At 43.0% G+C, this 18,388-nt stretch overlaps 1 protein-coding gene across 3 annotated transcripts in view; it reads left to right on the top strand.

Moving 5' to 3' along the window:
• PFKP (phosphofructokinase, platelet) overlaps positions 1-18,388 on the top strand; it is an 89,734-nt gene that overhangs the window by 40,069 nt on the left and 31,277 nt on the right. For all 3 annotated transcript variants that reach the window (XM_063452646.1, XM_063452645.1, XM_063452644.1), the window contains exons 5-10: positions 618-783; positions 4,007-4,051; positions 4,154-4,262; positions 4,594-4,689; positions 11,620-11,712; positions 14,564-14,689. In XM_063452646.1, coding sequence (XP_063308716.1) covers positions 618-783; positions 4,007-4,051; positions 4,154-4,262; positions 4,594-4,689; positions 11,620-11,712; positions 14,564-14,689 — 635 coding nt within the window. The remainder of the gene's footprint in view (positions 1-617; positions 784-4,006; positions 4,052-4,153; positions 4,263-4,593; positions 4,690-11,619; positions 11,713-14,563; positions 14,690-18,388) is intronic.

The raw sequence follows: 18,388 nt of genomic DNA, 5'->3' as shown, positions 1-18,388 counted from the left end.
TATATATTTTTTCTGAAGATTACTGACTAAATCGTTTATTTTGATGAATTTAAAACCAGTTTACAAAATTTTGCGAAAATGATCCAAAATGCAAATGCTCAGCAATTTTGGTCAGAAGCTGAGATGAACATTTGTTTCACCTGTACTATTATGGTCTAAATTTTGCAAGACATTTGGCAATTCACCGTCAAAAAAAGGAAAATAAAATGAAATAATTAAGGAAAGATGAAATGATGCTCGCTCCTGGATTTATTTTAGACCATGATTCCCTGTTATTGTTTGATGGCTATTTTATCAATGTGGTCCTTAAATAAGTCATTGCTTTGGATCAGCCTTACACAAAGTACATTTGTAGATTTTTAGGGGTCTTTTTTCAGGGTTAATTTCGTTTACCATCATGGCGTGTGTGAACAGCGTTTTTTGCTTTTCTGAAGGTTCTCGTCACCGGAAAAGTTGAAGTTGCCTTTTAGCTCTCCTATGTGAGATATTGCTATGAAGACATGTTTTTTTAAAACTATTTCAATAGCTGATAGAATAATATTAATTTGCAGTTAATAGATCTAAAATTAATTGTAAGATTAGCGTTACTTATACATTAATCTTTCCCCTTTTTACAGGTCAGATTGAGGCCGCGGCTGCACAGCAGCATTCACATCTAAATATAGTCGGGATGGTGGGATCCATCGATAATGACTTTTGTGGAACTGACATGACAATTGGAACGGACTCTGCCTTGCACAGGATCATTGAGGTTGTGGATGCAATCATGACCACAGCTCAAAGGTAAAATTGTACAGGCAACAGTATATCACAGCATTTCTCCATTCTATCCTACAGAAGAGATTATGAAGACATATATAATCCTATTATAAAAAGTTGGTTCTGAAAAATAGATGTTGTATAAGGTAAAAACCCCTTTATTTACTGACCTTATCCCAGCGCCGATGTCCCTCGGTGCTGGGTTGACACTCCACCCCTCAGACTGGTGCTAATGCGCATGCAAATGAAATGCCACGCACGCAGCAGACCTCCTAACAGGAAAGCATTGAATCAATGCTTTCGTATGGGGAAAAATCTGACACTGGGTGTCCTCATGCGGAGCGTGAGGACGTTTAGTGTCAGATACCGTACCAAAGGTCTGTTTCAATCCATGAAGCCCTCTAGTAGCTGTCTGGTGGACAGCCACTAGAGGCTGACTTAGTGCTGTAGTGTTAACATTGCTGTTTCTCTGGAACTGCAGTGTAAAAGGGACACAGCACCCAGACCACTTCAATGAGCTTAAGTGGTCTGGGTTACTACAGTGTCCCTTTAATTTCTTTCAGAAACGTTATTCTAAAAAACAAAACAAAAGCACAAACGCGTTTACAAACCTCAGCAGTTCAAGTAGCGCTGCAGCGTCTACATTCTGGTCGAAAATAAGTGGATTTTTGGGGCGGAGCCTAACTGCCTAGTGGACCAGACGTGCTCGATAAGAGCTCCCGCGCCTGGGGACATAATCCGGGGTGATCCAGACCCAAAAAACAACAATTGCCAACCGCAACCTGTATCACGCGACCGGGGAGAGGCTGCTGCACCGAACGGTGCCTTTCCCGACTTTATCGCTAACGGAACGAGGTTTGCGGCCTACACGAGGAAGAGACTCGGAGAGGCGGCCGCTCTCCGAACTCACTAACCATAGCTGGACACCTCGGGAAGCACTTCCCCTCCCCCCCCCCCCCGGACCGACGGGGGCTATCTCGGTCCATCACCAGATCACCCCACCTACGGTGCAGACGACTAAGCCTCTGGGTGTCTGCCGTCCGGCGAACCTTCACAAAATGGCAGACACAATCATTATCAGTGACATGCGGCAGTCCAAGCCAAACGGAAGCGCCACGCTGGATGGTATGCTACAGCGCATCGACGAACTCTTTACACGATTCTGGGAGAAACTGGAGGTAAATGTGGTGGAAGCTAATGGGGAGAGGAGAAGCAAAGGCCTACAAGCGGAAGAGGGGTTAAGGGGGGCCCCACAAGGTATACAATCCTGCCGAACCCCCACCTCAGATACACATAACCCACCAGGGCAGAAAATCCAACAAGACTACCCATCGAACCCCCCCACTACAGGGACAGAGGACAGGGACTTAAATGAAATGCATGACCACCCAGAGCCCCTTGTACATTACAGTGGCCACTGACAATGGCCGTCCTAAAAGCCTTCCCAGGCCGAAGACCACCTGGAGTAAACCTCCCCGCACCGACCACACCGCCGATTGTAGATTAAAGAAGGAGGAGTATAGACCACATTATAAGCATAGAATAGAAACAGCTCACCTGGTATAGACACCCATCAACATCAGTGATCTCACAACCTACTGCTTAATCATAATATGTGAAAATACTTTCAGATCTAGACCTGGAAGCCAGCCAAAATCCCAGCTCCTTTCTGTCTCTCCAGTGATTCATGTTCCAGTTTGAATACTTGAATACTTCCCAGCTGGCAAGGACACGGGACATGCTTGACGAAGTGTTAAATGTTATCACAATGTGACAACATACAAGCACACCGTACTGGTTTTCACTTGGCTTGCACCACCTTATTAAGGATTACAATATGTGACATTAATTACTGTTTTAGTGTTCTTTACTATTTAAAGAATGGTAAAGTAAACAAAAATAGGTATTTCTTGTTTTAATGTATTCATTGGCCTAAGGGTGAATAAGGTACGCTCGGAAATTACGTTTGGTATTATAAAACAGTCGACTATACTTTCTGGCTTTAACTTTAAAAATACGATCTGATTTCACGTTATCCTAGTGTTAAGGAAAATGTTGTAGTAGAACATTCATGGATCAATCCAAAAAGTAGTAGACTTTTCAGGCTAATAACACCTATTTTTTTCCTCTTAAAATCGACGTTCCAGGCAGAAAATGTAGTGCAGTGTATAGAGAATGTATAGAAATACAAACAAATAGATTTTTCTTACTAAAGAAAGATACTCACCTTTAAATTTCCCGGGTATCCTACAAATCTTCAGTGTTAGAATTGTCTGCTGTGAACTCTCACTATACTGGGAGGTAGCGAAATGTTGGTGCTCTCATAGATCTATATGTGAGCATTGTACATATTCGATGAATCCCTGCTCAGGAAACTCATGTGGTAGTATATTGTATTACTAATACCGTATTAAGCAAATCTAAATCATTGCGGTATTTGGTTTCCTTTACCTACACTGCATAATATGCCTCCATCCACTCAGATCTGCTGTCAGCAGAGCACAGGGCAGCAGTGTGCACAGCATGCTGTGATTCAGTGTCTCCTCCCTCTGCATGCAGACACAGAACTTTCCTCATAGAGATTCATTGATTCAATTAATCTCTCTATGAGGAGATGCTGATTGGCCAGGGCTGTGTTTGAATCATGCTGGCTCTGCCCCTGATCTGCCTCTTTGTCAGTCTCAGCCAATCCTATGGGGAAGCACTGTGATTGGATCAGGCTACCACATGTCAGCAGACTGCTTGTTTTTCTGAGTCTAACAGCATGCAGATTTACAGCTTCAGGCTTGAATACAGTAAGATTTTTACTATATTTATGGAGGCCTGAAGAGCCCAGGGAGGCTAGATGGTGGTGTTAAAACTATAGGGTCAGGCATACATGTTTGTGTTCCTGACCCTATAGTGATCCTTTAACTGGTTCTTCTTTTGAAATATGGTAACTGTTAAAATCAGATGACACATTTGGCATATTTCTTACAGATACATGTACATGAGTGCTTTTAATTACTGTGTTGGAACCTTGCCATTCGGTTAATAATTCAGAACCAGGCTAGTGGTTTTCCAGGCAAATGTGCATTTTTCTTTTATGTCTATTATTGATCAGGAACTGAGATATTTTTGTCTGAATTGATTTGTGTAAACAATGAGTAATAACATTTCTAACTCTTTATTAACAATTGGAGCTACACCCTAAACATGTTAGCTTTCTAAATGCACCATCGTAATATTTTCCATTTTTTTCATTTAGCCACCAGAGGACTTTTGTTCTGGAAGTGATGGGAAGACACTGTGGGTATGTAACTGTGATGCTTTGTGGGTTTTCCTTTAATGTAAGAAGTAATGGATATAAATTGTGTATTCTTTGATATGATGTATGTTTCCTTTGGCCTTCTAGGTATCTTGCCCTTGTAAGTGCTTTGGCTTGTGGAGCTGACTGGGTGTTCATCCCTGAAAGTCCACCAGAAGAAGGATGGGAAGACCTGATGTGTACCAAACTTTCCGAGGTAAATAATCGTCTAAATAGTTCACACTTACATATTATTTATGATATCCAAAGGAATATTGCAAAACACTTCTGGATTCCTGAAGTGGTCATTCTAGAGCTGGTTACTGTTTACCCTTAGGTATCCTTGACTATTGTCACTCAGTCTTCTTAAGAAAGAAGTGAACCCATTTTTTTAACACTGTGGGCTATACACAATTTTGAAGATGGGCGGTCAGATTTTTCTATGTTTATTTGCAAAGAGAGACTTAAGCTGCAATAAGACAAGCCTTGATTAACTAGAATTGGATTGCTGTTGTCTGTATACGTAATAATGTTCTTATTTGCTTTAGAATCGCGCAAGAAGGAAAAGGCTGAACATCATCATCGTCTCAGAAGGAGCTATTGATTCCCATAACAAAGCGATTACTTCAGAAACCATTAAGGAAGTAAGTAACCGTACTCTAGAATTCCGTTTCTCCTTGTTAAAGGTAGATAAACATTATCTTCAGTCTCAGGGATATATTAGTAAATCTAAAAATGGCTCTGTATTATAACACACAAGTATTTGCTAAACGAGATCTGGTAACATTTCTCAGCAGGCAGATTTAAAGACGCTCTGTTATATTTATGTTTTACAATAATAAAACTCTTTAGAATGGCTGTGGCTGTTCATAAATTAGGTTGATTTTTTTCAAGTCCATTTTAAAATTATTTCTATAGTAAAATAGATAATTTTTTACGGGTTTACATTTTGCTTCCACTGCTCAACCCATCATTTTTCTTACATTTTACTATATGAGGCTTTAGGTTGCTTTGTTTTGGCTATATTCTACTCTAGACTAATTTCAGCCGTCAGTCACGTTACACAGTCAAGGAACATTCTGTTCAATATTTTTGATATGGGACACATGTTTTGAAGGTATAAATTATTTGTGTACGGGATTATGGAAGGGGCGCACATTAAAACTGTGTGTAATTTAAATATATGAGAGTCGGTTGAGGTGTGCCGAAACCGACGTGAGGTTAGGCCTGCAAAAGAGGGCCCGCCTGGTTATGATGAACTGATAAGAGGGTGTGGTGGGAGGGGAACTTCCGGATCGACGAAGACAGGTGAGTGGGGACTAGTTAGCTTATATAGGGCTGTAAATCCCTCCCACAATTTCAGGCAAAAGCCTTCTATTTGTGTACGGGATTATGGAAGGGGCGCACATTAAAACTGTGTGTAATTTAAATATATGAGAGTCGGTTGAGGTGTGCCGAAACCGACGTGAGGTTACGCCTGCAAAAGAGGGCCAAAAAGTGTGTGACATTTATTAGACATAACAAATCACTTAGACATATTATAGAAAGCGAGCCTGATTTCTTTCTGGATTTGGAATGAACCGGTTGTATGCCGAGGACTACCAGCGACCCATCTTCTCTACAAGATGAGTTGGAACTGGATGACTTGAGGCTGCTGTGGCGACCCTAACACGGAATGAATGTACCGAGAAGGAACTTTGGATTGAGGCCAAGACTAACAAACAAGGAGCGAATGTATAGCATGAACTGTTTGAGAGATGTGGCAAAATTGTACGTGCAACCATTATAATCGGAACGCATTTAGCATCTTGAAACCACATACAATAATTACACATATCGAAAGCCGTAGAGTACGTTTGCTTAGTATTAGTGGACAAATCTTACCTGCATAGACTCTAACTACAGGCATGATTGATACCTTTTTTGACCTGCAGAGGAAATCTGGACTGTGTGTTCTTTATCTCAACCGTTACGTTTAAGCAATGTCCGACTTCAGGACTTCGGAAGTGGCTAAAGCGGAGGAAACTGCAGGGGAACTTGAGACGTCAGGGTTAGCGTTTATTAAAGATAATACGATACCTGGAGCTAGTTCTTGTAGCATGCTGTGAGGAGGAAGGAAACGTAATAGGTTTAGATTATGCGAAACTCGGCTCATTGAGCTTTCTCGTGTAGTAGAGCTGCTAGCTAATGGGAACCAATAGGTGAAGATAAGGACTATCCCGTAAGAGTTGAGGCCGTGCCAGTAGCCCTGTGTTTGAGAGAAGCCCTACCTACGATTTAGGCCATGTGGACTTGTACCATCTAAGCGCGGCAGGGTATTAACCTCTTGTGGAAAAGCGTTAACCTGACCGAACACGTGCGATTACCTGCATTAAACCATAGCGAAAAAGGACTGTAACAGGCGCCTGAAGAAACTGCCGTGACGTGAATCGAAGAATAGAATGCAAAACCGTGACCCACCGTAGGGAAATGTTTGCACGAGAGAGGAACCTGAAGAGGAGCTTTGACAAAATTTGAAGACGATATGTGTTCGTATAGCAAGTACCCTATAGCAGCTACTTGGTAGGCATGAGATCGTGAAAGATCGTACAACAGGATGCGTAAGGTGTCACGCCTTAAATTAAAACATCCAGCATGACCGAAAGTAACTCCCTATGGACTACTTAAGCTTACATAAAGAGAAGCGTGAACGACGACAAATGCGTGATAAATGAATTGACTGCGCATGGAGGACCCTGTGAACGTCAGGCGTGCAGACAAGTCCCTAATTAGTAGATTAAGGATCCGAATGGTATTTGTTTGGCCAAAAAGAAGGCGGAGTGATGCCTCGGTGTTCGATATGAAACAGGTGGGAATTCCGTTCACCCGGTCCGATCAGATCGCTAAAGCTTGTCCTGCATAGGTCGTATAAGCTACGCCGACGTGAAAACTGAGTGATAGTATGAGTCGATAAACGGTAATTGAGAACTCAGCGAACCGAAGCGCCCCCAAAACGTTGTGAAGAAATAAACGGTATATCCGTGATACATGAGTCCGGAAGCAGTCACTGTGCGTCATGTCCGCGCCTGGAGGACCCGACGATGGTCCGATACGAGGCCAAATCTGTACGACGTGCAATGCGGAGGGCAACGTGAGACCCAACATACCAATTCGACTGAATATAAGCAAGAAATGCCCGAAACATGTTGTTGGAGGAACCGCTGGTCTTGGAGTTTCCAAGCTTGGACTGGGCACGTAGTGTACGTGGTACCTAAGGATCGCCAGTGAGCGACAGGTTGGGGTAATATATATGTATGTATAAATATATACAACCATATATACACAGGTAACCTCGAACAGCTAGCACTAAGCGTCTAGCAGACCCATTGCCCGTAAGAGATAACGTATTGAAAGCACCGGAGTAGCCGAGTACGATAGTTCTGAAATACCGTTTTGCACCAATGTAGGAGCATGTAACGCACGAACAAAACAAAGGCGGGAAATAAAGCGCTAGGATACCTGAAGCGGTTATGGGATCTAAAACAGAGCGATTTTGCTTGACGGGTCTGGGGTGTGCGCCCCCCCCCCCCCAGCTTGCTAGGAGCGCGAGCGTGAGTGCGTGTGTGCTGGCCGACTAGCTAGTGCCGCGATGCGGCGAAACGATTACACTAGGTTGGTGACAGGTGAGGCCCTGCTAGTTGCCAAGCGGCTTGAGAGGCTCTACCTATGCGTTGGCGCGAGGGGGCAGCGTGGCCACTGAATGAGGTGGCGGGGTGTCGGCCTCTCGGTGACAGTTAACATAAGATAGACTGGGAGTGACAGATGAGGCCCTCTCTATGCCACAATGCGAGGCGACTAACTATGATTTGGCCCGAGGGGCATAGTACCTCCGAGTATGAGGATGGGTGTTGGCCTCGCGGGACCACTAACCTATGGCGAAGAAGCCAGGGGGAATAACAACTAGTGGACACCTAGGAACCTAACAGCCAGCAGTTGCTAACTAAGATGGAAGGTCGGGTAGTGAGAGAGGACATGCTACAGAGCGAAACGTGGGTAGCGATGAGGTAGGATCGTACTTCTGAGCGAAACTGGAGTGCCCAGCGAGGATGTGGGGTCCGGATGGTCGGGACGTATGAACTAGAATGCGTGTATGATCGTATGTATGGCCCTCGGGGCTCGTGGTGCCAGACCGTGGCCTTGAGTCGAAATGCAATACGAATAAACGTGTATATCAGTTGTCGTAATACATATATGTTCGTAGTATTGTTAAATGCGTACGTGCCTTAGCCGAGGCTCGCTCCCCAGAACTGCAATATGAAAGTAGACGCGTTTGTCCAATAACGCAAGTGCTTGTCTGCGTAGGAGTACGCCGGGTTTTACACGTAACGCAGAATGCCGCGCTGACTGAGGATGAATTAGGGCTGGTAGAGACAACGCACCGCGTGCTGTGTACCCACATCGCTTAGAAGACCCTCACAACGATGAGCAGGTGAAAGCAAGTCAGAATAGCCAATTAACCAAAAATTCAGCCATAAGCAAACGAGCAGGCAAATGTCCGAAACCGCCAATGCGTGTCCCTGTATATCCGTATGTCAGTGTACATATCTGCGTATGAATGCGTACGTGAACGTCAGGGATAATGTATTAATATAAACACGGAATCATTATATTATTATAATTTTTTTTTTTTTTTTTTTTTTTTTGTGTGTGTAGAGAGCTTTAATTATGCAATTTGTGTAATGCAGCCCTGGACAGAGGGAAATAAAATCAAAACTGTGGACGAAATGGTAAACTTGGGTAGAGGCAGAAGTGAGCTGTAGTGCAACGATAATGGCTTCGGTGTCTACCTGGAATCATGTCAGTAATGGAGAGATTAATAAGACATGGGGGTGTCAAGCTGCACGCACCAGATGCTATTGAATTTAACCAGAATTCCCTGCCAGCGGTGGGCGTGCTGAGGATTATAGGAGTTGAAGGAGCACAGCATCCGGTGTAAAATCTCTGGTATAAGGAATTAGTTAGTATAAAAGGAGAATATCTATGCAGTGCACAAACAATGCGCAGAACACATTCATAAAACGTGCCCATATGCAATTGAAGACACGGCTAGAGGGCTGTATATATTATAATGAGCACCCCTGGTCCTTTAAAAAGCTTGTCTATCTGTGTGTGCAGGGATGAGTTAAATAATGGGGGCTGGGTGGTGGAGGGTTAAATGATTAATACAATTAGAACTAATCCTTGTGGTGCAGCCAATGAATTACTGAAATAACCCTATGCATCGCTAACCCATTGCTAGGGGTACAGCGTATTAGACGAAATTTAACTGCCCTTTAACTGTAATCAATTGGCCTTCTATATATACACACACATACATATATACATTACACACAATGTCTATATATATATATATATATATATATATATATATATATATATATATATATTTTTTTTTTTTTTTTTTTATTAACAAAATACCCGTAAGATGTTGCAACTATAATGGCAGAATTACCCCCAGGGGTATAGGAGGAGAGAACGCAGAGGAGACCCAAGAAGTCAGTAACCCCATGAAAAATTTAGAGTCCAAAAGGAGCCAGCCAATTATATAACCAATATTAAGTGACCAGAAGCATTCATGTGAATTCATGGCAAACAAACCGTTCCCCATGCCCCCCCACTTGTACCCCATATATAAGAAAAAACTAATCAACGCAGGAAATATCAAGCCTTGTTATTACTAATGCCAGCGTGCAGCTGCCCACACAGCTATAATATATAGGGTGGCACACATGAATATACTCAAATGAACATTTAAATATGCGAATGCGTAATAAATGAGACCGGGAAGGAAGTAGCCGAAACGGCATGCACACGAGGATGGAAAGGCAAGCGTTTTGAAGCGAAACGAAAGCGATGAATTGGGAAAGCGAGGTGATGTGCGAATAGAGATCGTGAAGGGTGAGTAGAACGAGCACGGACTGAAAAGACTTACGGTTAGACGAATGAGAGATTGCTGAAGGCCGCGTGGGACAGCCAGGAACCGGCGGGCAGCGTGGCGCACGACGCGGAGGAATGACGTCAGGCGGAACGAAAGCGGGAGAACTTCCGGATCGACGAAGACAGGTGAGTGGGGACTAGTTAGCTTATATAGGGCTGTAAATCCCTCCCACAATTTCAGGCAAAAGCCTTCTATATGTCTCCTGTGAATTCTGTGAAGTTGTACATGCCAACTGTTTGAAAGAACGGTAACTACTGTGTAAGATTGTCTTTCTAATGTGCTTAGTAGTCTGTAGGCTCGAGAAATCCATATACAGCTATCTAAATCTGAAATGTAAGGGGTTTAAGAATTAGATATACAAAGGCAATTTCAGACAATTAATGTATTGTTTTGCTTATGCAAGACAAAAAACATATCTTCATTTTGTAACAGTTCTTCAAATTTGATTTTCCAAAAATAGATTGGATTTGATTTTTGTATGTTATACAACAAAAAACCATTTGTAACAAATCCACTATTGCATTGTTTTTTAGCTTGTAATTAAGGAGTTCTTGGGGACAACTGAGAAAAGGGGAGGGGGCATCTCTGTAAGCTGCATGGATTCTGAGTTATTTATATAGACTGTGATGAGTTTAAAGGAGATATCCAGACAGTAATAAATTAGAGGGCTCTGGGCAGTGAGAAGCAAGAGAGAAATTACAGTGAAGAACTGAAAGGAGATTTTCAAACAGGTAAGAAGTAGGAGGTAATCTATAGAGACAGTGCAGACCACGACGAATCTCTTCGGACAATAAAAAACTGGAAAGATATATCTGGTATAGATTGGGAGCGGGTGTTATCAGATAATAAGGGATTGAGAGGATGACATCTCAAACATTGACAAACTGAAGGAGATGTTTGTCCAAAAATAGAGAATGAGAAGAATCTCTTTGGTATTGGAAGATATTTGGGGAATGATAAAGTACTGGGAGGAAATCTCACTGATTAAGGAAAAATGCGATATCTTTTGCACTATGTAGTCTTAGTGGCAGTCTCTTCAGTCTGTGAAAAAGGAGTGCAAGAGATCTCTTTGAACTGGGAACGTTAGGTATATTGAGAAAAAAATAAAGGGGATCTCTTTGACAGAGTGAAATTATGTCTCGGAATATTGAGGAGTTTAGAGGAAATGTTTTTGGAGAACAGCTTTGATAGAGATCTCTTCATTAAGTGAGAAACCACCATTATGTTGAAGATTCTCACTCAGCTTTCTCCTTTACCTTTCCCTGTCACTCTCACTATGTCTTCTGTCGAGGAATGTACCTTCATTAGGTTAAGCAGTGGCTTATCGTGTCGCACCATCTGTTGGCTGTCATTGACCATCAATGACAAGCATTACGTATAACCCTCATTCATTAATTAGAATTAGTGTGCTGAAAGAACACGTACAACGGTCAGTATTCCTTCGTAATGAGAGATGACTACACACTGTAAAACAGCTTTATTCTGTTGCTTTACAATAAAGAACAACCCCTACGGTTTATATTAAGTTAAAACATTTCTTTATCACTCTGGTTTGTTATATGTATCAATAAATGAATTGCGTTGCTTCTTTTTTCAGCTTGTTGTTAGACGTCTGGGATTTGATACTCGTGTCACCATTTTGGGTCATGTACAAAGAGGAGGGACCCCATCAGCCTTTGACAGAATTCTTGTAAGTGGAATCTTTTTGGGCGCTTTTTACTTTTTTCCAGTGTGTATTCTTATTATACACTGCTCAATAAAATAAAGGGAACACAATGTAACGCCAGGTCAATCACACTTCTGTGAAATCAAACTGTCCACTTAGGAAGTAACACTCAATTTCACATGGTGTTGTGCAAATGGGATAGACAACAGGTGGAAATTATAGGCAATTAGCAAGACACCCCCAATAAAGGAATGGTTCTGCAGGTGGTGACCACAGACCACTTCTCAGTTCCTATGTTTTCTGGCTGAGGTTTTGGTCACTTTTGAATGCTGGCGGTGCTTTCACTCTAGTGGTAGCATGAGACAGAGTCTACAACCCACACAAGTGGCTCAGGTAGTGCAGCTCATCCAGGATGGCACATCAATGCGAGCTGTGGCAAGAAGGTTTGCTGTGTCTGTCAGCGTAGTGTCCAGAGCATGCAGGTACTACCAGGAGACAGGCCAGAACATCAGGATACGTGGAGGAGGCCGTAGAAGGGCAACAACCCAGCAGCAGGACTACTACCTCTGCCTTTGTGCAAGGACGAACAGGAGGAGCACTGCCAGAGCCCTGCAAAATGACCTCCAGCAGGCCACAAATGTGCATGTGTCTGCTCAAACGGTCAGAAACAGACTCCAAGAGGGTGGTATGAGGGCCTGACGTCCACAGTTGGGGGTTGTGCTTACAGCCCAACACCGTGCAGGACGTTTGGCATTTGCCAGAGAACACCAAGATTGGCAAATTCGCCACTGGCGCCCTGTGCTCGTCACAGATGAAAGCAGGTTCACACTGAGCACACGTGACAGACGTGACAGAGTCTGGAGACGCTGTGGAGAATGTTCTGCTGCCTGCAACATCCTCCAGCATGACCGGTTTGGCAGTGTGTCAGTGTGGGGTGGCATTTCTTTGGGGGGCCGCACAGCCCTCCATGTGCTCGCCAGAGGTATCCTGACTGCCATTAGGTACCGAGATGAGATCCTCAGACCCCTTGTGAGACCATATGCTAGTGCGGTTGGCCCTGGGTTCCTCCTAATGCAAGACAATGCTAGACCTGTGGCTGGAGTGTGTCAGCAGTTCCTGCAAGACAAAGGCATTGATGCTATGGACTGGCCCGCCCGTTCCCCAGACCTGAATCCAATTGAGCACATCTGGGACATCATGTCTCGCTCCATCCACCACGTCACGTTGCACCACAGACTGTCCAGAAGTTGGCAGATGCTTTAGTCCAGGTCTGGGAGGAGATCCCTCAGGAGACCATCTGCCACCTCATCAGGAGCATGCACAGGTGTTGTAGGGAGGTCATACAGGCACGTGGAGGCCACACACACTACTGAGCCTCATTTTGACTTGTTTTAAGGACATTACATCAAAGCCTGTAGTGTGTTTTTTCACTTTCATTTTGAGTGTGACTCCAAATCCTTGGGTTGAACAATTTGATTTCCATTTTTTTATTTTTGTGTGATTATGTTGTCAGCACATTCAACTATGTAAAGAACAAAGTATTTCAGAGGAATATTTAATTCATTCAGATCTAGGATGTGTTATTTTTGTGTTCCCTTTTTATTTATTTTTTTGAGCAGTGTAGTTCTGTGTTACAAACATCGTATAATAAACACTCACATAAATACACATCAACATATATGTTTACATGCACAAATTAATGTATATACCCAGATAACACATGTGTACGTATTTATTTATTCACACACAAACGAAAACATACAAACGCACACAGTTATTTTAAACAACAGGTCATGTTTTAGAATCCCCCATAGCATGGATAGTGACATTATCTGTGTTATTATTCCAATGACCTGGACATAATGCAAGGATCGCCTCCGGGGCCCTAATCTCTGGGGCCCTAATCTCAGACAGACCAAGACTTCCATGTCCCAGTGTGCCAGAGATTAGTGATTGTTATACTCTGGAGCAGCATCTGTAGACATTTTAATGATAGCAGCTGAAAAAACTGCCACCTGAAACTCCCACTAATATCAGGCAGCACTGGAACATGTCTTAGTGCTGCCCTTACAGAAAACTCTTCCTCCTAGACTGCGGACTATACACTACACTTTAACCCCTACACTACCGTAACACACTACACTATAACTAAACATGAACCCCTACACTACACATTAACCCCTACAGTACCCCAACACTAAACATTAACCCCTTACACTACCTTAACACACTAACACTGACCATAACCTAATAATATTACCGAATATTAGTGATGTCCCGAACTGTTCGCCAGGAACCGTTCGCCGGCGAACATAGCTTGTTGGTGGCGAACATCGCTTGTTCGTGGCGAACGCGGCGGGCGAACATATGCGATGGTCGGTCCGCCCCCTATTCGTCATCATAGAGTAAACTTTGACCCTGTACCTCACAGTCAGCAGACACATTCCAGCCAATCAGCAGCAGACCCTCCCTCCCAGACCCTCCCACCTCCATGATGAATAGGGGGCGGACCGACCATCGCATATGTTCACCCACCGCGTTCGCTGCGAACAAACTATGTTCGCCAGCGAACGGTTCCTGGCGAACAGTTCGGGACATCACTACCGAATATCACTATTTAATGGTGAACCATGAACTAAGGGGAAATAATGCCATATTGGGAAGCTGCAGAAATGTATTATGATGTGATGATGTGTGCATTATTTTCCCCTAAAACACAATTCACCATTAAGTATTATCTATCTATCTATCTATTTATCTATCTATCTGTCTGTCTGTCTGTCTGTCTGTCTGTCTGTCTGTCTGTCTGTCTGACTCTCTATCTAGACCTAAATACAAATAGAATTTACATACTCTCCTATTATCTTATTAATAGGCTAGTCGAATGGGAGTCGAATGTGTCCTGGCCCTTCTTGAAGCTACGCCAGAAACCCCGGCCTGCGTGGTATCTCTATGTGGAAACCAAGCGGTGCGCCTCCCTCTCATGGAATGTGTACAGATGGTGAGTATCAGAGCAGTATTAATCCGGGTATTACCGAGAGCAGGGAGCTGCGGGAGACAATCACTGGCTCTGTGAAGTTCAATACTTGGCAGGCAAAACAGCAAGTCTTTCTGTGGCTCTCATACACTGTCCTTCTTTCTCCTCCAACATATGGAACACTTGTTGAATGAACTGCTGTGGAATCTTTTTTACATGAATAATTATAAAGAGGCGCTTCTGTTATAGATGGGGGTTTGCTTAATACACTCATACAGTCCTCCAATGTTAAATATCATTCACCACAATCATGATCACTAGCATGTTATTAAAATGTACGTTTGGCATTTTTCTTTTTCCTCATTTTTCTTACCAGTTTAAAATAAAATTATAAGTGATGGTTTTGCATGCAGGTAGCCAACAAGTAGTCGTCTAGCTATTTCTGAACTAAAACTCCTATGATTCTTAGCATGTCTGTAGATTACTGAATATCAAGTACAACAATAATTTATTGGAAATCCGTGGTTTAATAAGAATAAATATCCATAGATGGTTGAGCTGAAGTGAAGCTAGTCAACCATGTTGGGCCTTTCATTGAGGCATGAGTACATTTCCGTCATACTCAGCGCATTATAAGTGCACTTTCACAGATTTTTCCCATGAATTCACTAAAGCTTAGTTTTCCACCCTCTGCTTCTAATCATCAGATAAATCCAGTGGTGGATGAATTAGAGAGGTTCATTCATAACACCAGATTGCGATATTTACTTTGTTACACAAGAATGATCAACTCTGAAGCCAACCTGGGCCAAGCATGTATTTAATAAACAGACCTGAAAGACGTATAGTTATAGTTATTGTAAGCAGTAAGCGTAAAGTGATACTCTGCTCGCTACTATTATTGAACACAGAGACCTCAACTAGCTCAGATAATACAGTCAGGTGTTTCCTAATTGATGGAGCATTAAAGAAAATAAATACAGTGAGGGGAAAAAGTATTTGATCCCCTGCTGATTTTAAATGTTTGCCCACTGACAAAGAAATGGTATGTGTATTTTAACAGTGAGAGACAGAATAACGAAAAAAAATCCAGAAAAACGAATGTCAAAAAAGTTATAAATTAATTTGCATGTCAATGAGTGAAATAAGTATTTGACCCCTTTGACTAGTACTTGGTGGCAAAACCCTTGTTGGCAATCATAAAGGTCAGATGTTTCTTGTAGTTGGCCACCAGGTTTGCAGACATCTCATGAGGTATTTTGTCCTACTCCTCTTTGCAGATGCTCTCCAAGTCATTAAGGTTTCGAGGCTGACGTTTGGCAACTCAAACCTTCAGATCCCTTCACAGATTTTCTATGGGATTAAGGTCTGGAGACTGGCTAGGCCACTCCAGGACCTTAATGTGCTTCTTCTCGAGCCACTCCTTTGGCTGTGTGTTACAGAGATCCCCTCTGTCTGCTACATACAGATACTTTTGTTTCTATTTGGATACTTTGTTTTATGCGAACACCCTTTATAGGCCATTCGTATACATGAATGACCAACCACCCGGCCCTTGGCGTGTGCCTCTAGTTAACCCCGGTCACCTTTAAAGTAAAGAATAAACCGACGAACGGCTGACCACCCCACTTGAGGAGTGTGTCGGCAATTAACCACCCCGGAGTTGCGGTTTGTGGTTAACCGCAACCTAATTGGCTGGCATCAGGGTGGTCACCGTTCGTACCTAAGAAACCGAACGGGGTGACGAATAAAACACTGAAAGAACTACCGAACAACAACCACCTGGACACCAGCGTGTGCCCTCAAATGACTACCTTGAAGCTGCGGTTTCTGTAATTAACCGCAGCATAATCGCTTAGCACCAAAGTGGTCACCGTTCGTATGCCGAACACGAGGCGGCGGCCATCTTTTGTCTTTGAACGCTCAGCGAGACTTGATCGTCAAACTCCTGGAGCTATTATCCGGCACAAGTTTGCACGAATCCCGCTGAGGTACTGGTTGTCCCATCCGTTCGGGCAAAAATACACGAAGGCCATACAGACAGACTTTATTGCCGGGGCTTTCATATACCATACGTGAGATCTGAGCGCTATTCGTATGTTTTGTGCGCTCAGATTCAAGCTGTCTGGGGATGGGTCAGATGTGACATTTTAGCATTAAAATGTGAAAGTTATTTATTTTTATTCTGTTTTCATGTGTGAAATAAAACGTGGGTATTGCATGTACCTGGAGATAATTGAGTTATTGTAACCGTTGAGACCAATTATCTCCAGGGTAGGGGGAGTGTTTTATAAAATGCACTTTGTCCCTATTGGCTGCGACACTGTATTGTCCTGTGTACCATCAGGTCCAGGTGGGTGGTCCCCTGGCCTGAAAACTTGTATTTAAACCAGTTTGTTTTACCCTCAACTCACAGCCTCAACTCGTGTTGTAGGGAAAGGTGTTATCCTAGCTTTGCTAATAACTAGTGGGATTTTCTACATTTCCAGGGATTAAAATTGTATGCTGATCGGAGCAGCGCTCTCACTCTCCAAGATCGGGAACCAGGATATCCAAGCGGTCCAACTTCCAGCTAGCCTGGAGGCAACTGTAACACTGTGTGTTTTGGGTTATTGTCATGCTGGAACACCCATCCACGACCCATTTTCAATGCCCTGGCTGAGGGAAGGAGGTTCTCACCCAAGACTTGCAGTTGTCCTGTCACCTTAGCAGAAAAACACCTCCATAGCATAATGTTTTCATCTCCATGTTTGACGTTGGGGATGGTGTTCTTGGGGTTATAGGCAGCATTCCTCCTCCTCCAAACACGGTGAGTGGAGTTGATGCCAAAGAGCTCTGACCACAACACTTTCACCCGGTTCTCTTCTGAATCATTCAGATGTTCATTGGCAAACTTCAGACGGGCCTGTACATGTGCTTTCTTGAGCAGAGGACCTTGTCGCGCTGCAGGATTTCAGTCCTTCATGGCGTAGTGTGTTACCAATTGTTTTCTTGGTGACTATGGTCCCAGCTGCCTCAAGATCATTAACAAGATCCTCCTGTGAAGTTCTGGGCTGATTCCTCATCATTCTCATAATCATTGAAACTCCATGAGGTGAGATCTTGCATAGAGCACCAGACCGAGGGATACTGACAGTTATTGTGTGTTTCTTCCATTTGCGAAAAATCGCACCAACTGTTGTCACCTTCTCACCAGGCTGCTTGGCGATGGTCTTGTTGCCCATTCCAGCCTTGTGTAGGTCTACTATCTTCCTTGGATAGCTCTTTGGTCTTGGCCATGGTGGAAAATTTGCAATCTGATTGATTGCTTCTGGGCAAAGGTGTCTTTTATACAGGTAAAGAGCTGAGATTAGGAGCACTCCCTTTAAGAGAGTGCTCCTAATCTCAGCTAGTAACCTATATAAAAGACACCTGGGAGCCAGAAATCTAGCTGATTGATAGGGGATCAAATACTTAATTCACTCAGTGTCATGCAAATCAATTTATAACTTTTTTGACATGCGTTTTTCTGGATTTTTTTTTTGTTAATATGTCTCTCATTGTTAAAATACACATACCATTAACATTATAGACTGATCAAATACTTTTTTCCCTCACTGTACATAAAGGGTTAATTACTAAAGTGTGAATTTAAATAAAGGTTAAAATAAGTCGAGCTGACCTGGAGATATAATTCAGGTTGACTACTTTGGCCATACATTTGAAACTCATTTTGTGAATAAA

Source organism: Pelobates fuscus, chromosome 4 (assembly GCF_036172605.1).
Source record: "Pelobates fuscus isolate aPelFus1 chromosome 4, aPelFus1.pri, whole genome shotgun sequence".
Lineage (NCBI taxonomy): Eukaryota > Metazoa > Chordata > Amphibia > Anura > Pelobatidae > Pelobates > Pelobates fuscus.
The sequence above is the reverse complement of the archived record's forward strand: the minus strand, read 5'-3'. Positions and strand labels throughout refer to the sequence as shown.